Source organism: Manacus candei, unplaced genomic scaffold, assembly GCF_025592945.1.
Source record: "Manacus candei isolate 608988 ecotype Guabito, Panama unplaced genomic scaffold, ASM2559294v1 h1tg000027l, whole genome shotgun sequence".
In the NCBI taxonomy this organism is placed as follows: Eukaryota; Metazoa; Chordata; class Aves; order Passeriformes; family Pipridae; genus Manacus; species Manacus candei.
This window is the reverse complement of record NW_026138075.1, coordinates 7,280,478-7,304,575: the sequence shown is the minus strand read 5'-3', so window position 1 is coordinate 7,304,575 and position 24,098 is coordinate 7,280,478. Positions and strand designations below refer to the sequence as shown.

Below are 24,098 nucleotides of genomic sequence, written 5' to 3'. Positions count from 1 at the left end.
TGTAATGTTTTTTAAAAGATTAAACTAAAATTTGGATGTTCCTGAGTTTCCCTCTGAAATTCACTTAAGTGATCTCTACTACAGCATTTCTTTCCTCTCTTGTATCTGGCTAGAAATAGTGCAAAATGTCAATAATTTCTAGTAAAACTTTTTTATTACTATTTTTTGTTTATACTTGGTGTGAAGTTTATTTAGGAAATTTAGTCTAAACTGTTCTTAGAGTATGAACTTTTAAGCTGCTAAGTTTATCTATTTTGAAGTATTTTGGATATGGTAAACATAGCAGAGTTGACAACAGCAATAGTAACAAATTAAGTGAGGTTGGTAATGAACAGCTTTCACAGTAGCCAGACCACCACTGTACTGCAGCCAGTATGGTTGTGCAGACTATATCCGTGGTACGCAGCCACCACAGCAATCTTGTTTCACTCTGCCTTGCAAATCTAGCTAGAACTCTGTGTTTAAAGAACAATCAGAAGTATCACTGTATGACTTTGAACTGAGCCTTTCCTCACTACCCCTTTGAGTCCAGGAGGAATTCTGCTTGGCAAAAATAGGTGGTTTTGTTATCACAACTTTCATAGAAGCAGAGGTATTTTTCCATGTGTTTTAGATACAGTTACTTTGGCTGAGTTATTTTCTTTTATTTAGTCCTCTTTTCCAAGTCTTACTAAGAATTAGTTTTTTTCTTAAAGCAAGAATTTCCAGTATAGAGACAGTGTAGTAAAATTCACATAGACTCTTTCTTTTAGTTGAATTTTAAGTTATTATTCCTTGAGAAGTTAACAGGGAAAAATAATGAGGCAGACATCTTCATTTAGAGCTCTAAGATTTTCTAAATAATCTTTTAAAAAATTGGTCTTCAGTGAGTCAGTAAGATTCCTTAATGAGTTACTGGCTGGAGTGGGTACAGGATTATTCTATAAATTTTTATAATCTCTCTTAATATTACTGTTCAATTGAGAATAATATTGTCACATAAAAAAACTGTTTACAGAAACCCTTAAGGAAACAATTAAACTTAAAATGAAAAATGTTCCAACACATATTTTTATTATGTTTTTTTTTCCTTTTCTGATCAGAGAAAAGAGTGCCAGATTTCAGTTATACATTTGATAAGACAGTCTTAATGGTGGCCTTAATTTATTCTTTTTAGAAATTAAACCATCTAAGAGAGAGTTATTAGGATCAACATAGGATCTAAGTTTGCTGAACCAGAGGCATCTCTGTAAATTAGAAAACTGTCAGTTTAAAATACGTAAGCTAAAAGCCCTCTAATTTTGTTACCCTCAGTAGCCCAATGGAAAAAGTATTTATTTCATTCAGTGTTATTTTCTTGTGTGAGAAAGCAACAAATTAAAACAACTAATTCACTTCACTGAACAATATTTAGCAGAACTCAGAGGCTTCAATTAACCACTGTTTAATAAAGGTACTAATCTGTATTAAATGAAAGCCTTCAAGGGCTCACTTTGAAACAATGCATAAGTAGTAATCAGCAAGTCCTGATAGAGGGGCCTGCTGGGCAGATAGCTGGAATGTGCTGTGTAATCAAATTCCAAGAGATTTAAACTCCCCCCTAAAAAAAAAAAAATTTAAAAAAAGGAGAAATTGCTCAAACCTCTTTTGTTTAAAGGATGTTTGGATTGTTTTCTTACTAATTCTAATATCCAGCATATTAAAAAAAAATGATTACATTAAAGTCCTTATTTCAAAGTCAAGTCAAAACAAGAAAGTAATTTAAAACTGCTTACATGACATTCTTGTGAATGACCTCCATCACACAAGTTTGCAAATAGTAAGACTTGCTTTTCAAGTTCCATCTCTGTAAATATAAGTTGTTAAATTCAGAAGCTCTAATTAATCACAATTTTCATGCTTAATTCCTTCCAGAATCCTTTGGAACATTGCAAGCTGAACTCAATATATGGCACTGGAGAGCAGCAGTGATTTTTATCCTCAGTCACATGTACATTTGTGTGTATGTAGAATTGAATAGCCTTGTAAAGTTCAAGAATATTACTATAAGCATTGCATTGTCTTTTAACAGACAATACTTGATTTGTATTAATTTAATGAAAGGCACATGCCACCATGCTTTCCAAAGTATTTCCAGCTCAAAGAATAAGGGTCTTCAGATATGCTTGTGTTCTGATTTCTGACATTTCAAATCCTAGAGCAAGTCTCACAGAAGGTAAAAGTGGAAAAAAAAAATCACAACAAAACAACCCCCCAAAACCCAATTGAATTGCCTGTTAGAAGATTTCACATCAATCACTTTGTCTAGGGATTCAAATTCCAATGTTGTTATCGTTGGATGAGCAGACTGACAATTTTGGCACTCCTCTCTGGCCTTTCAGTGTCACCAACCCCACCCACCAACCTTCATGGGGTGACAGGGTGAAAATTGTGCTTCCCTTTCTCTTGTATACCTTTCCAAGAAAGAAGAGTCAGCTAGGACTACCCAGACTGACCAGCTGACTCATAGCAACACTTATTTTCATGGGCCTATAATCTGAAACTGAAATCAAGAGTGGTTTAAGGAAGTCAGTTAACTCTTATGAGAGAGAAAGAAGAAGGACTGACTAGCCTGTAGAAGATATTTCAGTGTTGTTCATACAATGTTGTTCCACAAAGCATGTCTATTCATATGAAAATATTTTACTAGATACTAAAGGAAAAAACAGAACATAAAATCTACCAAAAAGTAGAGACGGTTCTCTTCTTCCCATCTTCATGTTCAAATGCTTTCACAGACATGGCTTTCCAGGCTGTTTCCTGTGATGGTGCAAAAGTAATCTTAATCCTCTGCAGGTGGATATCATCCACAACTATTAATTTCAGATTTTGTGCAAGAGAAATGGGGCTCAATCCCAGAGAGTGAGATTGTGGAGTGATGAAAGTTTACAACTTTTTGCCCATGAGTCAGAATCTTTTTCCAAGGCTTGAACTAGTGTATTCTTGCTTGCTGTTTGCTTCTTGTTTGATGTAACGGGGTCCTGAACCGTAATTGTGTTTTATGCTTACACATGTACATTTACAGTTCCAAGAGTTATTGCGTGTAAGGAATATTGCATGTGAAAGAAGTATGATGGCAGCTGGTACATGAAACTAGTACAAAGGAATTAGCTGTTGTGCTTAAAAGTACAAGGAAGTCCAGCAATGTGAAAGCATTGTTTTCCTCATTGCTAGGCTCCTGTCCTTCAAATTTTCCGAAGTCATAAAACTTGTTTGTGTTGTCCACAAGCAAGAATTTGCAGGATTTGGGATTTAACGAGGCCCACCCAGGTTCACCACAAAACTGTAATCCTAATATTAATTTAAGGATTAGAAATGAAACTGTAGGACTGCTTAATAGTCTTGTTAACTCAAAGCCAGAACAGGCTGAAAAGCTTTCAGTAAAGCATCAAGGAAAGGTAATTCCATAAATTAAAATATGATGGAAAATCCAATGAAATATTTGCTATTATCTATAATGTAAGTCATAATTATGTGTTGAAACACAATGTGGTTAATATGATTAAATTTTTATATAGGTCACCTTCGAAGTTATTTCTTACACAAGAATTTAAAACTAAAATCCTGTCTTTTCCTTAAGGGATTCAACAGATTTAACCAAGTTTCAAACTTACTGAGACTGAGATACTAGCTTATTTTTTTCAACATTCCTATTAAAGTAAGACCCTCTGTTAAGATCAAGCAAGAAACATGAGAAATACCTATGTAACTTATATTTCCTGTGATCTTCTTTTCTTAGTCTGTGATTGAATAAGAATTTCTGCCTCAAAGCTATTCTTTTCCTTCTAATTTGACCCTGAAGAAAAGTCATGAACCTTTATGAGATCTTATTTGGTGATTGTTGCTTTTTTATTAAAAAATATTATGTGTTTACTTTTATTTAAGCCACATAGTTAGGACTAAACATTGGGAGAAAACAAGAATAATGGATTTACGTGTGCAAAAATAAAAAACGTGGTAAAGCTTTCATTACATGCGTCTTAGAAAAATTGGTGTGCTTTTACAGTCAGTTGTACTTGAGTCAGAGAGCATTTGGAATAACTGTTGCATTGAATATAACCAATAAGATTTTACTTCCTTTGCCAATGAAGGAAATGCATGTTGAGGAACAACCTGTGAAATTTCACAGTCCACAGGGAAAACGACAAATAATTATTGTACACATGGAGCTATATGGCAAAAAATACCTTGCATCTAGCACTTATCTAAAATTGGGCTCAAAATGTAAGTGATAGATTTATGTACTTTTTAATTTTATCTCTCTGAAATTTTCCTGTTTTCAGAGTGCTATAGGGCTCTCAGATCAAATGATCTGACTACTTTTTTCTGAAAGGGAGAAGAGTTGATAACACCAATCACAGTGATCTTTGGTTTTCAGTTGAAGTTGAATCAGTATAGATTGTTGACAAAGGGAAGAAAAAAGCAAAGTTGCATTGCTCAGGGAAGTAAAGGAGCAGTGACCAACACTGGAGCACACAACCTGGATGAACAATATAGTAGTGTAGTAGACAAAGGCCTGCAAGTTCTCATGTGTAGTTGTGATTCTAACTAGAAAGTTAAAGAAAATTCTTTGATATAAAATAAAAGGTAATTTCTTGTCTCTTGACCCTAGGAGATATGTGCATGACATAGAATTCTTATGAGCTAAATGACATCAGAAAACTATAAATAGGCTGCTAGCTTTTGCATGAGGGATTTTTACACTGATGTAACAATGTAGGTCAGGAAATAATATTTAATCTAAAACTTTATTTTAAAAAATATTGACTTATATAATGCTATAAACTTTTGGTGGAGAAACATACCTGAAAACAGAGGTATGAAATCTTTGTAGTTCTATGAGGGTCTGTCAAAGTATTTCGTATTTGCTGGATTGTGACCTTTTAAATATGCTGCTTGCATTGTTACACAATTGCACATGCTTCCTCCATGACAGCATTGTACGTTTAAAGCATAAGCAAAGTGCATAGAAACAGTTTCTGTTCACAATAGCTGAATCAGGCTTTATCTGACAGTGCTTCAAATTGATCATTCACCTGAATGGCTTCAGAAATGCTCATATTCTCCAGATATTTTGAACTTCATTACTCACAGTTATGCAGATATGCTGTAGATAATACAACAGAACTATATTTTTATAAGAAAAAGAAAGATTTTTATTATCATATTACTATGATTACTATGATTATCATTACTCCTGACTAAGTCAGGAATTTAATAATTGGATTATACTTTAGTTGTGTTTTTCTTTTTATTTATTTATTTATTTATTCCTGAGCTGAAACATTACATTAGGTGGACATTTGAAACTTGGATGTTATTTTTCAGGAAAATCAAATGTCAGCAATCTCTGGGTACTTAACAGAGGGGGAAAATGCTAACTATACAGATAAGCCTGGATTATAATAATTCCAAAATATTATAACACCAAAATCCCTAGGAAATAAAATATTATAATGCCAAACCTCATGGGAGTGTTTCTAAAATGAAGGTAACTTACTGCAGGGAGAAAGTTTCCTTTCTCAAAACCAGGTTTATAAGAGATTTGCTATGTCTTTGCTAAAGCAGCTGTCCATGGGATGTTTTTAAGGCATAAAATATTTTTCTGCTTTCTGCTCTAGCCCTCCCCAAAATGAAGACTGCTAAGGGTTGCATGGAAGAAGATCTATCAGGCAGCATAGGACTTCTTCTGGTATTTTCCTTCACATTGTCTCAGACAAGGCAGAGAAGAAAGGTCTGCACTGGGAGAGGATTAGTTGTTGATGCAGTTGTGTGGAAAGATCCAAGCCTTCCAAAGCAGGGTTTTGAGGAAAAGAGCTGCTGTACTCCTGGCTGCAGGAGTCATTGCAGAGGCCAAAGGGCTGCTCTCTCTTCCCCTGCTCACCTCAGTGATGCTTCCACCTTCTTCCTGGCAGGCTGTCTGCTCTTTTTGTTCTGATCAGACATAAGCAGGAACAAGCAACAAAATTGAAAAGAAAGTACTTCTTGTAAGGTATCATATGTCTGAATGCTTTTCCACTCCCACTTTGTACCAACAGAGTAATAGCTGTGACTTGCATGTAAACTCTCAAGCCTATAAGCTTGTCTTCACTTCCCTGATTCACTCTCATGTTTGGTGAAAGGCAACTGTGAGTCAAAATATCCATTTTTATAATGTGCTGAGAAATGCTTTCCTTAGCTCTGTGAAGGCTTGCTAGGATTCTGCTCAGTTTTGTAGTAGTATGTGGTATGCCACTGGCATCTTTTGTTAAATTTTTGCCTGTGTTATTAAGAGCTAGCTAAAGTAGTATATTTGTTTTCAGTTCAGCATATCACTGAAATCAAAGGTCACAATTGATTGTGCATAACTGCAGGGTTGTTAGATGAGACGAAATGTGAACAGTGGCATAAAACTGGTCCATTTGAATGTTTAGGCTTGGGGAATATCTAGAATCCTCATTCCTTCAGATCCTTTCATACAATTATGTACCATTTAATTTTAATTCCTTTATCAGCTCAACACCCACACAGTGGCTAACAAAACCATCTCAATCTAATGAAGGAATAGATAATGTTATAGCTGTCATATATTTATGGGGTAGAATGAATAGTTTAGAAATCAAATACTTCAGACCAGAATTAGATGCAGTGCAAAACTCCTACGTGTGCATTTTAATCTCATGATTTCTATTAAGATAGTAGTGAGATCTTGCTTAATGTGAAGGTTATTTTGTTTCCTTAGTTTGAGGAGTTAGGAATAATGTTATAATTTTCAGAATCCAACCCCAAATTTAGTATTTTAAAAGATAAATAATCTGCCAGCACTGACTGGCAGAAAAATATTTCCTGTGTATTATGCTTTTTAGTTACATATGTGCAGCTATAGACTTCTGAGATATCATTTTTCATTATGATTTTTTAGGCTGCATTTTTCATAAACTAGAACATCGTATAGGTTTATTGCTGTTCTGCTAGACTGTGATTTAAACAGCTTGATTTTTATACCAGTTCTTTACCATTAATATTTTTAATTCTTTGCTACACGAAGGGAAATATTGGGGTTAAGCTAGATATCTCTGTGAAGGTGCTCGGTAGTGGTGGTCAAGAAAACCAAATCAATCTTTTATTGGAATTATTAGGCAAAAGTTAGATACCAAATTGGTGAATGTCCACCTGCCACAACACCAATCTGCAGTTCTCCCTTGTAGCACAGTTCTGATTCTTCCCAGAAGGCAAGGCATGGATGATAAAAAGTAACAAATGGTTTCTGTGTGAGGAAATACTTGATAAATGGTTAATCTGAGGAAAAAAAAACTACTTCAAAACACATTTTCAAAACCTTGAAAACCGGTATGAAGAGAATGGATGGGAATTGACTGTTCACTGCCTCTCTCAGCAGTAAACAGCATGGGAAAGTATGAGGAGTCACATTCAAAACAAACAGAAGGAACTGATTCCCTCTGCAGCAGGAACAAGGATATTAAGGATGCTGAAAATTTGCAAGAAATCAGCTGGCAAGTCTGTAGAAGAAAGCCCATAAAGGGTTGCAGAACATGTGGAAATCACAATGATGCAGGAAAACCATGAGCAGATAATAGCTGTTAGCTGAGAAACTCTTAGGGAGAAGCATTATGTACGTTTGACATGTTTTCCCCTTTTTTTTAGCACCTGTTTATGGCACTTGTAGAGACCTCATTGTGGTCTGGATGAACCCATCATCTAATCAAGTAGAGCCTTCATGCTAGAAAAGGTTTATTTACTTATTTAAACAATTTTAAACCCACAGCAGATCCAGTGAAATAATAAACATGTATACAAAGATACCTTATGAATGAAGTCAATAGGCTTAATTCTTCCTTTCATATGCTAGTGACCATAAGAAGCGAACACTTTTTGAAAGTGTTCTTTACAATACATCTTTCATTTTAATTTTATTTTCTTTAGAATTTTTCCCTTGCACTTCTAATGATCTTGAGGAGGCCTGTAGGAACCTGAATATTTTTGTCAATTTTCTAATCATTCTCCCTAGTTCTATTTAAAACCTCCGTTAAGCTTTCCAGTTAACTTATCAATAGCATGGCTAATAAGGACGTATGCTTGGTCTGTATATTAGCTTGAAAATATATAAAGCTTAAATAAACATTTTCAGAGTAACATTAACAGAGAAATAATATTTTCACTTCTGTGTCCTTGCAGTAAGAAAAATATCAGATATAATTACTAAAATCTTAAACTATTGAGTGAAAAGCTCCTGATTGTTTTTAAATTACTTAATTTCTTCTAAGTATAGTATAAAAATTAAATCTGGTAAACAATGCTAACAGATAAATTCTGTAACATACTGTAATAATAAATGCCTGCATTCTATGTCGTTCTGTTCTGTACCGCATACAACTTGATTTTCAAGACAATTCAGCATAGTTTTTGTAACAAATCTGATGATAAAGAGCTTGGGAAATCTGTTTGAAAAAGAATAAAACACGTAAGTGCAGCTCTAATGGATAAAGGCCTGATTACCAGCCTCTAAGTTGCTAGTCTGTTAGACTAATAAATGTCTGTTAGAAAATGAAACATTTTGGGACACTCTAATGATCCCTAACTAAATGTCCAGAGAGGTAAATTCCTAATGCTTCAAGAAAGACATAAAATATTTATAATGCTTGTAATTGGACAGTGTTGAAAAAGAGGATTAGAAATTCAGCCTGAGCACATCTTGTAATAAGGTTATACTGAAGTATTGCTTTCCTTCGTACTAATATAGGTACAGAAGTTTACATGTACTCAGAGCCAGTGGAATTTGTACAAGTGCCCATTTGGTTAAGGAACACTAATCACTTCAGCTTGCAATAGCACTGATGCAATTCCATCACCATATGCTCCTGCAAATCCCATCTGTAATTTGCTTCAGTATTACTCTGTTGCCTGTCCAGCTGCTCTGCTCCATTGCGAGGTAGAGACAGGCTTTTAGCAACACCTCTCTTGCACCAGTAATACCTGTCTTAGAACCTGGTTACTTGTTGGAAATAAACAAAGTAGGAAAACAGAGGGTTAGAACTGCCACTGGTTGTGTTCTGTGACTGACATAACTAGTTTTTATAAAATTGTAAATCTTAGTGCTATTTTCGAAGTAATGCTATTTCAGAGGTCAGAGTTAAGCATCTCAGCTACATAACATGGTAAAATCTGCCAGATTTTGTCTTTCAGAAAATTTCTGTTCTTGATTAGTTTTTAATATTTGCCCTCGTCTTCTATGAGGAGCCAGTACTGGGCTCATTGCTAACTGCTTTTAAGTCTTTGTTTCATTAACACTGAGCTGGATTGAAAATGTAAAGACTGTGTACATTTGTAGCATCAAATGGGCAGCATTGACCACTCAAAACACTATTTTGCTGTTGTACTATATTAAAAAACACATCTATCTTTGTGTATTGGCTATTTCTTTATTACTCCTTAAAATATAGGAATATCTATGGCACTGGTACTTTCATTGCCAGAGAAAGTCATAGATTAATGTTTCTTTAAATTAGCTGTGGCAAAGACATTAGTAATTACCTGTGACACCAGTTGTATATGCCAACTCTACTTAAGTCTCTATAAAACATCCTTGTGCCATTGGGTGATGCATGCAAATGAACATAACCATTATATCTTTTGAGCCAAAGATGTAGCTTCTGCCTCAGGTTACTTTGCAAGCTGAAACCTGAATCCAGGATCGGTCCCTAGAATCTTGTCAAGTACTGAAGGTTCACTTCAATTACGATTTTTACTCAGTCATCTCAGTCATGAGAACTTTTCCTTTCATCACTTCACTCTTTCTCCACCCTCTCAACCAAACCAAATTCTCCAGTGTTAAAATGCAAGCTGTCTTTACCTACTGACTCCCCAGTCATATTCTTTACCTCAATGAACTGTTTACTAGCTGCTTTCTTGGTTGCAGTTTTACCTTTTTTGTTCTCCACAGATCCTGGTCTGATCCTGTGTTTAAGAGAACTTACAAGATATGCACATGGTTTCTGGTACAGAAACTTCCCAGGTCATAGCTTTGCTACAATAGAATGTATATATATGTATAAATATTTTTATTTATACACAGAGGAAGACATTTATACACCCATATGTATACATTAATATTTACAAAATACATGCATGTATATTACACAAAAAACCTTAGAGAACCAAAAGGAAAAAACAATCTCATGGATTCTGCCAGCCTAGCAGAAGCTTCTCAACACATCTGTGTGATGGTATAAGAAGTTTAAAAGTTGATGCATATTCTCAGCTTTGACCATCTTGGGCTGATCAGAGCTAATATATGTCCTGAATAGTTTAGTAGTTGTGTGTTTGTCCAAGGGTAGAAGGAATATTTTCCATGCACTAGATGCACCCTTATTGATACGGAAAGGAGGGGGTGTAGGCCTATGTAGGAGTAGAGAGGAACTAATCCAAACTTGGAGGGGGAGGTGGAAGAGTCAAAATATTTTATATTTGGAAAACTCTTGAAGTTAGTAGCTAAACACATATAATTGCTAGGTACTAAAGAAAACCCCCAAAAATCTAAGCATTTTTCATATGAAATGGTTGTTCATCAGTGTTAATATCAAGAGGGTACAGTAAAGAAGTAGTCCCCAAATTTGTAAAGAGTCAAGTTTTTGTTTAAGTTAACAACTTTTAACTATGCTGAAAACAATGCAATTGCTTGTCTCTGAAAGATAAAGGGTTGTGGTTTTGACTTTCTGAAAAGTTACATGCACTACAGTGCAGCAATTGTGGTGAGAAACAGTGACAAAACCCAGTTTCTTTGGAAAAATGCCATCCTTGATTATTTGCAATATGTTTCAACTGTGTATAGATTTCTCACAGTTGCCCAATAAACACACTGTTTTTGTTCTTTGGAGATTAAGTTTCCCCTGTGTTCTCAGGTTCTTTCTAGTATATTACAGTGTTTCTTTTGAAGGATTGGTTTTCCTGGGTCGAATTTAAGAACTCAGAGCATCTTATCACACTTTCACCAGCTCGTGTTCTCAGGGGGAAAAAAGAGAGGGAAAAAAAGCCCATCAAGGCTTGTGCCAGCTAAATCCAAGCTCTCAAGGGATTTGTTTTTCTTTAGGCGTCAGATTAGATGTTCAAACCAAGCAGTGCTGTGGGGCCACGGGTCAGTGCCCACTGAACCCTTAACAAGGCTAATCCCACAGCAGCACATTCCAAGCGGCTAATGGGTGCAAGGGCTTTGCTGGCTCTCACATCTCTGCGCTGGGGGCAGAGCAAGAGCCTTGTTCAGCGGTCGCAAATGTGTTATTAGCAATGACCAGCAGTGGCGAAACGTGGAAAGCAGATTTTCCTCCAGGACAGGCTTAAACACCAAGTTTGATGCTCAGGTAAAGAAGAGGGAGAAAAAAAGTGTTCTTGGTGGGATTTTACGGCTAGGTTAATAAAGAGAGAGACTTACCTAGGGAGCTGAGCTATGAATAATCTAAATTCAAGTATGGCATGCACTTTATGAATTTCCTGTGGACTTTAAATTGGTTTATGAATTACTACTAAAGGAGTATTTGTGAAATAAGAGAAAGAGAAGATAAGCTTCTTGCTCTACTAGTTTTGAATATTCTTTGCTGTAATTTTCTGAAGTTTTTATTACTTTATTATTTCAGATTGTTAATAAGAGTTTAGTGCAGACAGTTTAGTGATGAATGTGTTTATTTACCAAAGTTATTCTATTGTGGAGACTCTACGGCAAGTAACATAATCTGAACTTTGTACTTCATTGCAAGTTATATCTGTCATGGAAAGATAACTGGTATGAGACAGTGAAGCCAGATGCTTTCTTTTAAATTTGGAAGGACGAGGAAATACGAAATTAGTAAATCATGTATTTTGGCATCATGACTCTGTTGGGTAGGATAGTATATTGTTTGAGATCTAAAAGCTGGAAAGTTTTTTTTCGTGATGAGAATAAAGGAGTTTTTTAAATCAGACTATTTGTGCAATATTACCTTTGATGAAAATTCAAATGCATATTATTATTATTATTATTATTATTATTATTATTGTTATATTTAACATAGCTATGTTTCTTTTCTGCTTGCAAAGACTGTATGAGAAAGAGTAGGAAAAATGTCACTTTATTGGTTTTTGAAAGCTTACTTCTATACCTAAAGAAAAAATTTTCAGTAAAGTACCTGTTATGGCATCTTTTTGTATTGCATCTTGAGAGAAATTTGGCTAGTGACCATCTTTAAAAAAGACACTAGGTCTATGTAGTCAGGAAATTCACCAAGGTAAATTATTTGCAGAAAATTATGAAAAATATAAGTATTTAATAAAGGATATTTAGAAGTTATAATAAATTACAACTTTAAGGTAATCTCTTCAGTGTAAAGTAAAACTGTGTTAGCTTCTTCAGAATTTCTGTTTAACTGGCCTTTGCTTAAACAAAACAAACCTTGCCAACGTTCTATAATATATTAACTTTTTGTTTGCTACAGTAAGGAAGATCAGTCAAATACAGTTTTATTTAATGATTTTAATTGACTCTTATTTTTTCTGACTGTAGAAGTCTCCTATTTCAAAATTTGAAGTCTAGCAGACTTTTCAAATAAAAATGCAAGGAGAAGAAAGATGAAATATTGCCAAGTAACATCAGTGACCACTAGATCCAACAAGGAATTATCTTCTGTGTGAAAGGCAAAAGAATAACTTTTTATGTACTGGGACTGATAAGTAATGAATGTAGCAAGAAATTCTTATTATGGTACTTTATAGCTTGTGCTAGTGATATTCACTGAAAACATGGAAAACAGGATAGAGATTTAGTTGAGAAAAAAGTAACACTAGGCTGTGAGGTAACATTAGTTAGTAAAAGTAATACATACATAGGTTACCATCTAACTTTCCACGGTAAAAGGTAAGATTAATTAGTTAGGTTACATTACACAGGCAATTCCATATGTTCTCTTTTCATAGAGGCAGGATACTCATATTTCCTTTAAATTCTCCAAAGTTCATTTTGCATTACTTAATTCTCAGATAATTTTGTCATAGTTCATAGTTTTGTTTATCCTGTGCAGTAAAGTAGGGAATTTTATTATTTAAATAGATTTTATAAAGTATGTCTGTTTGAAATGATTTTTAAAGGAAAGTTTTAACTCATCTCCTTATTAAATGAAATAATTGAATTCTATCTGGTTGAATGTTTTAGAGAACTTGCTAGAACTGATGTGGAGCAAAGACTTCCTAGATAATTAAAATTATTTCAAAACTCTGAAAGTCTCTCCTTTGTGGTTTTGTGTTTGAGGTTTGGGTTTTTCTTCTTTCCTACCCATCTATCTTCCTTTTTCTAAAAGGTTTGTTGTGTATTTGAAAAGTAAGAATATGCTGAGGGAAATTTCTTGCTTTTCTATGAATATGAGGGGAAAGTGTTATGAACAGGCATAGCTTCACTGAACTGTTTCAGAGATTACCTCAGCCACCTCATCTGAGTCAATGCATCAAAGTTTTTTTGTCTTGTTTCAGAAAGAGAACTTCCTCTTTTTTTTCTTTTCTTATTAAGATGTTCACATAGGAAACTATGTAAACCTCTATCTTAAACAACACTCTCAGTACTTGTGTAAAAAAATTGTTTGGTTTTTTTTTAATTAGAGATGACTTAATTGTATTACTAAAATGGAAATAGACTTTTTAAAGCTTTTTCAATGAATAGGTGTATTTTTTTCTCTGCCATGAAGAAAGCTTTACAGTTTAATTCTTCTCCAGTGATTCCTGCTATGAGAATATAGGTGACAGGATCAAAGTCACCTGGCTAGTGAATATGAAAACAACCTTAAGGGCTTGTGTTGGGTGCTCAGTTCTAGAAGGAAGTCATATTCTAATGGAAAATGTTTGCTCTGAGCAAAATGTGCATTGTGTGTCTACAAAGTCAGTAAAGTTTTTTTCTTTGGAGTTTCTCTTCAGTTGTATTATAATTTGTGTTTAATAAGCAAACAGATCTCATGGCATTTCCTTTCTCTTTTTTAGGCACAGAAATCATGGATAGAAAGAGCATTTTACAAGAGAGAATGTGTTCATATCATACCCAGCACCAAAGACCCCCATAGGTAATTGCATGGTACTTGTATGAAAAATGAAAGTTGATTGAAAAAAAGTCTCTCTCTATATATATATGCATAAAATATATATGGATATAAATACTTTGTAAACTTATTTGTTCAGAAGGTGGTTGAATTACAGATGGAGTGATGGATTCCTATAGGCATTATTTGTTTACATTTCAAAACTTATTTCATAAAAATAAAAAAAAACAACAGATAAATCAAAGGTGGATCAGCATCTGTGTTAAATTTCCTTATCTTCTTAGTTCAATATTCAGTGCATTGAATGTTTACCTAAATTGGATGTGTGACACAATACTGTCAAAAGAAAATAAATGCAGTAAACTAGCAATTTAAAATATGTGCTAGTCCATGAAAAAAAAAAGCTGATTATTTGTCCTGATGTCATCTGAAGACAACAGAAAATGTTCTTTATTTTGTACATATTTAGGACAAAGCATGGTTTTATTGAAATACAGGAGAGCTCAAAGTAAAAAAGACCATAGAAAGCAAAGATAATATACATACTATATTACTTCCATACAACAAAGCCTTTAGAGAGCAGGAAAACGGAGTTGAAAAGGGGTTGGATTTTCTTTGAAGTTTGTTTTCCTGTTCAGTTTATACATGCACGTGACTCAAGTTTTCTGTTTGTTTAATGTCATAGGTGTTGCTGTGGGCGTCTAACAGGTCAACATATTGGACAGCCTCCAAGCGCCTCTGTTACTCAGAATGAGAAAAATGAAACCAGGCTCACTCGCAATGACATCCAGTCGGAGAAGTGGTCCATCAGCAAGCACACGCAGCTCAGCCCGACGGACGCTTTTGGAACCATTGAGTTCCAAGGAGGAGGCCACTCCAATAAAGCCATGGTAACCATGTTTTTCTCTTAGATAAATAATGCTGCTAGCTAAAGATAGGCATTCACAAAGAAGGAACAGCGTTCTTTCTTAGCTTCATGTTAAAGTATTATTGTGTGTAGGACCGTAGTGTATGTTTTTATGTGTCATGTGCCAAAGAGTGGGCGAACAAAATTAACTGTAAAAGCTGGACTACAGTGTAAGAGGGGCTACCTTTATGAAGAATGAAGACAAATTAATGTGTTGCTACCTTGATTTTCTTCCAATGGCTAGTCATCCCTCTTTTTCTGAATAATTTTAGAGTTCAACTATAATTGCTGGCTGTGTCTGCAAAGCTGAAAAATATACCTAATTCCTTTTAGTATTCCTCCAGGCATGTATCAGAGGATAGACCAGTTAGACTCATTGGTTCATATTTCAGTGAAATAAGATGTCCCATCAAGTGTCTAATCTAGGAATTGGGAAATACCTATTCTTCCACAAACTTCCTTGAGCAAGGAGTTACTCCTTACCTATGGAGAGATACCAAAGTATATTAATCTGAAGGCATTGCTCCACTAATTTGAAGAGATGTTTCCAGCACACACACTAACCTGTGTATGTATTTTTCCTATGAGGAACCCTTCCGTGAAAGGAAGAATTCCTCTGACTCTATTTAAACTACTGAACCTGGGAGTTTGGGAATGAAAGATGACTACCTAGCACATCATGGCCAAGACACTGCTTTGGGCAGCACTGAGGGCAGAAGCAGAGCTCCTGAGTGCTCTCAGAATAATCTGCCCAGCAACCCAATACTGTCTCCTGCACATGAATTCTTCCCACAAGGTGTCTCAGATCTGTTTTAAGGGACAGAGATTAGAGACAATGAAAATCTCAGGTACTATGCTAGCAAGAGACAAATATTTTCCTCAGATGTTGACAGAAGTGCTGGAATCGGAATGATTACTTGAGTGGATGGTACTGTTCATGCAGATGGATGGCTTCTTTTGATAGAAACCAAAAAGCACTACTGCACCAAGAAATAGAAAATTAAGTAATCTCTCTGAGAGTACCGCAGACACCATATGTTCAGTTGATAACCAATCACCTAAAAATCTGCAAGGCCATTTCTAGAGAGACTCTGATTAGTAAATAACATTTGGTTAGTGTGAATAAATTGTCAACTCCTTCAGCGCTGAAATAAACCAGACTGTGCTGTTTGTATCTTCAAAAACAGTGGAAAAAAACCAAAAAGCTTTTAATCCAAACTGAGAAAGATTCAGAGATACAGTAATAATGAATGTTATTAACCATATATGGATACTTTGCATTAAATCACTGCTTATGAGAAAGATAATCAATAGAGCTTTTTCAGTGATGTCCTTGAAGATTGCTATAAAACAACAAACAGCCCTGCCAAGACAAAAGTAGTCTTAGACAGCCAAGAAATGATGAAGCTTTTAGGGAAGCTGTTGCTACGAATTTCTCTAGAGGATTTCTGGTCTTTGCTGGGATTTTGATGTCCTGGCATAGTGTCAGAAGAGACAGGAGATGCTTCAAGGTATATACTCTGTGCTCAAAAGAAAACAATTGAAGTGAAACTGTGGAGGTAAAATTGGAATTCAGTACAAAAGAAAGAAAAACTTCACCACAGAGTGCAGCCAGGAATGAAACCATGAGGAATTTAGTGGGGAAAAAGAAAGAAAAAAAAAAGAAAAAAAGAGGGAAAAAAAGGACTTAAACTATGAGAGACCTAAATAACAAATTAAAACTTAGAAAAGACTACAAACATTTAATGCTGGAAAAAATCTAGCTTTATATTGACAGTACTAGAATCAGGAAGATAGTTGCATTTACCATCTATTCATAGTCATTAAACCCCACCAAAAACATAGGAAACACCAAATTCTTCATGAACTAAAAACACCTGTAAGAGCTCCAGAAGTTCAATCATCTAACTAGTGGGAAAAATGCTTCAAATTAAACAATTTGATAAATATCCCTTGAATGGGTGTCATGCTTGGTTACCAACAATGAAAAAAGTATCTTTCATAGGACCAAAACACAAATAAGGAGGCTTGCATATCCATTAATTGTACCTTTTTTAAATGAACAAATTAAAGAGCTTTGTTATAGTTTGCTGTGTTTACCACTGAAAACAATATGAAGGTGTCCTTATGCTCTTATTTCCAGCCCCAAACATTATTTTAGGGTACACTGTGGTCAAAGAGTTGCCTAAGTTGTTGTTGCAGTTTTATTAACAGAGGTAATTAAACTTCTGTCTCTGAATTTACTGGCTCTGAAGTCTTTCCCATAATAAGTAAAACTTACCAAATCAGAAGCTTTCTATGGAAGCCGAGAGTTTGCTCAATAGAAGCAGCCAACCACTTTTGCCAGCAGAGGAGGGGGGAAGGAGCAATTATATTGAAAAATAAGGGTTAGAAAAAAGGAATAAGTACATAATAGTCCTTGGAAACCTTCTCGTTCAGGGAAAACATTCTCAAACCCAAATGCAGAGCAGCTGACTAACATGAGTAGGGGAAGAGAGAAAAAGGGAGAAAATATTATAGGCAGATATTTATTCCTTTCGAAAAATATGTTATATTAGTTATTTTCAAGGTACTGGCTACCAAATAAAACTATGGCATGGGAACTGAATTTTGCTGACAATCATGGTAGGTTAATATTGTGCCTATTGGCTAATAAAATAACCTTACAAAGCAGGAAGATTTGGCAAGCTGACCAAAATCAAGGAAAGCCTCAGAGGAAGAATTTTGCACCTATTCCCTATTTTATTTGATTATATGGATGCCCACACATGAAAATTATTAAGCAAGGAAAACACAGAACTAAGGAGTATTATCTTGGTCTGTGCTAACGGGAAAACTGCTAATTTTTTCTGAATCAGACTATGAGGAATTAGGTGGGGTTTATTAATGAAAACCGTAACCTCAGATTTATAATTGGGAAACCAATTAATTAATGGAAAATATTATTGCATGTAAGACTGACAGATAATTATTTTTGCCATTTGAACTAAGAGAATTAGATTTTAGTACAAAATATATAATAAGTATAATTGTACTTTTCATGATATAATATTGTATCACTTGTCACAAGACAACTAACAATGGGATCTTCTGCTATGGAAATGAAAATTGCACTTAAATTATAATAGAATACATGTATTTGGAACAAAATAGAAAAGATATAGGTTTCCATATTGTCAATAGAACTGACTGGGCCATTAATTTCAAATCCACAGCCACGTAGAACAAAAATTTCCAAATGGCATGAATTTTGCTAATGCCATTGAGTTGTTAAAGTGTCTTCAGTGCAGCTGCACTAACTTCCTTAAATCAATAATGTGAATAGCTCAGGGTGCAGCAGATTATATAGAAACACATAGCTGAGATTAGGTAAGGTTGGTTAACAAGATCGGTTACTAAAAGGGCCTTTTCTTCAGTCTTCATGTGATCACAGATAATCCTACAACAAGTCTGTGGTATTTAGACCTCTGTCACTCTCATATTTTCTACAAGTGACTGACCCCATTAATATGTAGGCAACACAATTAGCAGTTTTGCTTGGTAACATTTACATTGTTTTTACAGCAGATTACCACTGTAAAAAGATCTGAGAGAGATATGGATATACATTAACTTTATTAATACCTTTTACAAATAAATCAGTTGATTAATAAAAATACAGGAAAATTAATAAAAGCTGACCTTCTTTATATAAGTTGGCTCTTACTAGTTTAAGAAATATGTATGAGTTTGTCTAACTATATACTAGCGATTTATAACACTAAGTCAGAAAGCAATTATCAAACTAATGTGAGTGATTCCATTCCTATTATGAGCAATATTCCAAACAATTTATAAATGTATTCTATTCATCAGTGGACCAGTTAAGACAATATTGCTGTGATGCATTTTGCACTGTACTTGTGACCAAACTAAACCCATTTTTTTAATATACTATCTGCCTTTACACACACATACACAAAACACTTTAACATTCTTTCATTAATTGGTGGTCCTGGATTTCCTAACAACTTCTTTAAAGGATTGCTATTTACAGAACTAAAATTTCTTTGATCATGTGTTTTCAAGGTTAGATGGAAGATGGCTGTTTGAAAAGCTTTGGTGAGTTAAATACATTCATTCTCATTGAATGCATTCCAATAATACATTTAATATGCACAGTAAAATGCTTAAATATGTGTGCAGCTGCGAAAAACCAAAGTTTACTTCAGTGTTATCTCCTTAACCTTTCTTATGGAAGCATTAAAAGAACATCAGTAGAATTCCAATGAACATGAACATTGGAATATTTAATATTCAGATCCTCAAAACTTTATTAAGGATATTTGGAAATCAACCACATAAAAAAGGTATTTTTCTTTTTTTAAAATATATTGAATTTTATCAAAACTATATAAAAAGGACCTTAAAAGCCGTCAGGGCTTTTGAGAGAAAAAAAAAGAGAGATAATCCTGTAACGTGCATAAACCGTGGAAAGGCAGCAAACATTCTTTCGGTTACAGTAAATTAATTCTTAAAAAATATTTACAGAATTTAAAACATGGTGTCCTGTGTGGAGAAAAAGGGAAATAACACAAACATTTATTAAAAGGACATTTAAATCAATGAGAGTCCTTCCACTAACAATTTAGTGGAACGTGGATGAGAACAAGATGTTAAGAAGAAATAATTTATACAGAACCAGTCTGGTTTTAGTCTAAGTGACAGTTTTTCTCTTGAATTCAGTGAGAATTACATCAAACTTATTTTTTATGTGAGGATCATACTTTGAGGGAACTAGTCTTTAATTTGAAGATATGTCTGCAGTGATAGAAACTTATTTACCAAAGAGAAACACAGGAGCAGTGTTAGAATGCAGATCACAAAATGTTCCCTGAATAGATTTACTCTGAAAAAATGCACCAAAATTCTGAATCTCTTTATTTTATTCATTGAGACTCTCATCTGCAGTCATTCACCAAGTGCTTTAATGAAACAGCTGTGTTTGGGTAACAGAATAGTAATTCTACCTCTCAGGAACTTTGGCTTTTGCCCTTGGGCACTGGAGTCAAACTTGCAAGCCTCTGGCTGTTTGACTGATGATGGGCACAGCTATGTTCTAAGACAATACTTGACAAAAAATAGAAAGAACAACTGGCGTCAAATGGCGCTCTTGATGACTACGACTGTGCTGGTTTAGGGATCAAAAGGGCATGACAACTTGAACTTGATGATTTATCGTTTCACCATTCTATGCTGATGTCAGTCAGGTCAGTCTGTACTTTTGCTTTTTAACTAGTCAACATGTTAAATGATGGCCAAAAATCATTTCAAACATACCAAGCTGAAAATTGTGTCTGTAAGAGCAAAAATTAATCAGTCATAAAAACAGTCATAAACACTGAGTGCTATGCACAGAAGAAAAATCACAATGTTTGGCACCATTGCCAAAAACTTCTAAAACAATAAATCCTATCTATGACGATTTAAATTTTAATTTACACGAATAAAACTTTCTGATCTATTTTTCCTTAAATTTCCTCTTCATAAAGTTATCATAAATATAGAGGGGTTTTGCCTTCAGTATAAGGAACAAGCTGTTGTTTGCGATAAAAGATGTCTATATTTCAAATAAATGCAAGCAAATATTTCTTCCAACTTTCTGATTCACTATATAGACTTGTATTTATTGAAATTCAGAGGTCTTCCTGTATAAGAGTAATACATAGGCTTAAGAAGGTAGGAGCAGCGAAATCACATATTCTAGGGTAAAAAAAAAACAACTAAGGAATCAAAAAAAATCAGTAGCTGAATAATGGTATCTGATGCCATTTGTATCTTCATTTTAATATCATCCCAGATGATGCAATAACCTCTATTTTCAGCATATTTGTATGGCCATTGCTAGTGTGAATTCATCTTAATTATCTTCTTAAGACTACCAGTAATGTCTTCACCAAAAAACAGAGTAAGGTACCAGTGTTTCCAAAACAGAATCTCCATAATTTTTCATATAGTCCCCATGAAGGATGATGTCTGTGAATGTGTCCATGAATGTCTGTGAATGGTTGTCCTTTGCAACCTCAGATGTCCCTAAAGACAGAAAAAGGGGAATCAGGATTAGCCTTCTTACACCCCCTCCAATGTGTTAAAACTCTGAGAGCTCTCAAATCCCGACTTAAAAATTATTAACATCTCAATCTAGTCAGTGGTATCAGGTGCCATACCAGATTTCATCCCACACTGGAAATTGAATGAATTTCTGAGCTACTGAGGAGGCAGTTCATCTATATATCAACTTGAGGGTACATTTTTGTCAGACATGTATTTTCTGTGTCCATTAGCTACTATGAATTTGCCTGTCTGCTGTGGGGAGCATTACTGATGCACTGGGGCAAATGTGTATTCCCAAGTTCTTCCTCAGCTTTTAGTTTGGCTGTGTCCCAGCTCCCCCAACTATTTGTGCAAACAGGATTTGCTTCCAGAAATGTTAAGAATATATGTCCACTGTGCAACAACCCATTCTTGCAAAAACCTCTGTCTATTAGCAATTTCCCCTGGAAAATGTCAAGTCCTTATTTCTTATTCAACTAGAAAAAAATCCACTTTGTTATCATATGATATTACTAAAAAAGAACAAACCTTTGGCAAGAAATATTAATCAGACACATCAGAAAAGGACAAAATGGTTACATAATATATTTGGATATTGTAGTACCTGGCATTTCACAATGAATAAGCTAGAACTAGGTATTCCTCTGATTGAAAGCAAAGGAGCCTCTATTATACACCTGATGTCTGTGCTGACAACCAATCAAGGGAAAGGCTACTGAAGTAGCTCTACAGGCAGTGATTCAATCAGCAATTTGATAGATGAGTGGCTTTCTGTAACCTATTTTATTTTATTAAGAGCGTCTTTCCAGACCTTAGCAGCTATAGAAATATTTTTTCCTCTTGCAGCTTGTTTCTGCTATGTAATTAGAAATGAAAAAAGGATCACCTGCCCTGTCATGGGTTCTGTGAAACCCTTCATGCATCAGCAATAGAAAGAGCAGGAGAAAGAGCCAAAAGAAAAACTTGCCAGAGAGAGAGACAGGTATCTGTGTGACATGGTAGTGCTATACAAGTTTTGAAGGCAGTTGTTATCTTTGAGCACACACAGATGGGCATGATCTACCCTGGTGCAAAATGCTGCAGATGTAGCACAGAACAGCCAACCACTGGAAATGCATAAATTTGTTTCAGAGCACTTTAGGGTCTAGTGTCTTGTTGGGCAAGTTCATGAATCTGTAAAAATTCTTCTGTAAGTGATAGTTAGCATTCTTTCTTCTGAAAAGTACATATTTAGTAGTCTTGTTCAGTTTAAACTTGTGTATGCTTGAATAAGTCACCTTGTTTCTGTTATTTCTTACTTTTTGAGAGTTTGACTTGGTTAACTTGAAAATGAGGTAGAATTGAATACACAGTTGTGATTCTGACTACCTAGGTTGTCTTTGGCAGACCACTTACATTTTTGTTCCATTTTTTCATCTATATGAAAATGCTTAGCATTGCTAAGCATTTTGAAACAATTAATTTCCCCAAAAAAAGAAAGTTATCCAGACCATGAATTGCAAGTGTTCCATTATTCCTAGTTTTCTAACTTGTCTTTTTTCAGTGATTTATTGGGGTGGATCATATGCATTGGAAACCAGTGGGTATAACCAATCTTTTTTTTCTCTGCTACTGCCCTTGTTTCTGTAGTATGTACGTGTGTCTTTTGACACCAAACCTGACCTTCTTCTGCATCTGATGACCAAAGAATGGCAACTTGAGCTCCCCAAACTTCTCATCTCTGTGCACGGGGGCCTTCAGAATTTTGAACTTCAGCCAAAACTCAAACAAGTCTTTGGAAAAGGCCTTATTAAGGCTGCTATGACAACTGGAGCATGGATATTCACTGGAGGAGTAAACACAGGTAACAGGAACATTGAAATAACAGCAATGGCATCTAAGAGACCTCATCAGAGAAAAAAAGTAGGACTGATGAGATTGAGAAGCCATTCTGTGTTTTATTTTATTAGTCATTTCTGTACTATGTGTAAACAAGAAAATGCCAAGTTCATACCAGCCTGGAAGCTGGTATAAAGCAGAATAAAAAGTTTTCTAAAATACGAAAAGCACACAGTGGAACTAAAAATAAAGCCTCCTGGGAGGCAATTATATTAGTATATTGCCCATTGAAGACTTTAAAAAATCAACCATAAGCTGCAGGGAAGGACTACTAACCAAAAAAGTCAAACTCTTACTACACAAAACAGAATACATTTTCATCCAGAAAAGACCTATATTTTATCTTATAAGATGATCTGAAGTATACAAGGAAAAACATTCTAGTTTTTGAATGTGGCAGAAAACTTTTCCTTTCTTGTAGAGAGCTTACCCTAATTTTTTTGCTATTACTCTTTCAGCAAGAGCAATATCATTGCCATTTCTCTTTGAAGAACATTCTATATAGGTGTCCTAATGACCCAAGATAGCAGCTGGCCCAGGTCTGCTAGTAGACCCCATGTAAGTTTTGGGAATAAGCTGAAAAACACAGGTCCCCAGACAAAAAAAGTTTGGCATTGACTTCTCAGTTACACTCGCTGAAGGAGGCAGAAAGCAGAAGAGATTCAGGGGAAAGTCAAAGAGTTCTGCTAGAGATATATGCAAAAATTTTGAGCTAAGACATGTACTTGTAAAATCTTATGTCATTCTCATTTGCTGCAGTAACAAAGCTATAATTTTTTACTTCAGTAATCTCAAAGAGTGTATCTTAGTGTCTCTGGAAAACAATGTAATCATTCTATCATGTGTTAATTTTAGTGCACTGTAGATCAACTCCTACATATTTGAATATAAATGCCTAATAGGTGTCTTGGGCTTCTTAGTTTCCAGAGCACATCAAATTTAAAACAACATTCAGTTTTATCACTGCAGCAGTAAGAATAGGATATAATCATAGAACACACCAAGTTGGAAGGGACTCACAAGAATCAAAGAACCAACTCCTGGCCCTGCACAGGACAGACCCAAGAGTCACCCTATGTGCCTGAGACTGTTGTCCAAACGCTTCCTGAACTTTGGCAGGCCTGGTGTTGGAAGAAAGCAGAGAAGAGGCATAGCTT

General features: G+C 34.9%; 1 protein-coding gene across 4 annotated transcripts in view; it reads left to right on the top strand.

Moving 5' to 3' along the window:
• Positions 1-24,098, top strand: part of TRPM3 (transient receptor potential cation channel subfamily M member 3) — a 406,696-nt gene that overhangs the window by 265,608 nt on the left and 116,990 nt on the right. For all 4 annotated transcript variants that reach the window (XM_051789305.1, XM_051789304.1, XM_051789307.1 and 1 more), the window contains exons 2-4: positions 14,008-14,087; positions 14,749-14,953; positions 22,693-22,906. In XM_051789305.1, the coding sequence (XP_051645265.1) occupies positions 14,008-14,087; positions 14,749-14,953; positions 22,693-22,906 (499 nt within the window). The remainder of the gene's footprint in view (positions 1-14,007; positions 14,088-14,748; positions 14,954-22,692; positions 22,907-24,098) is intronic.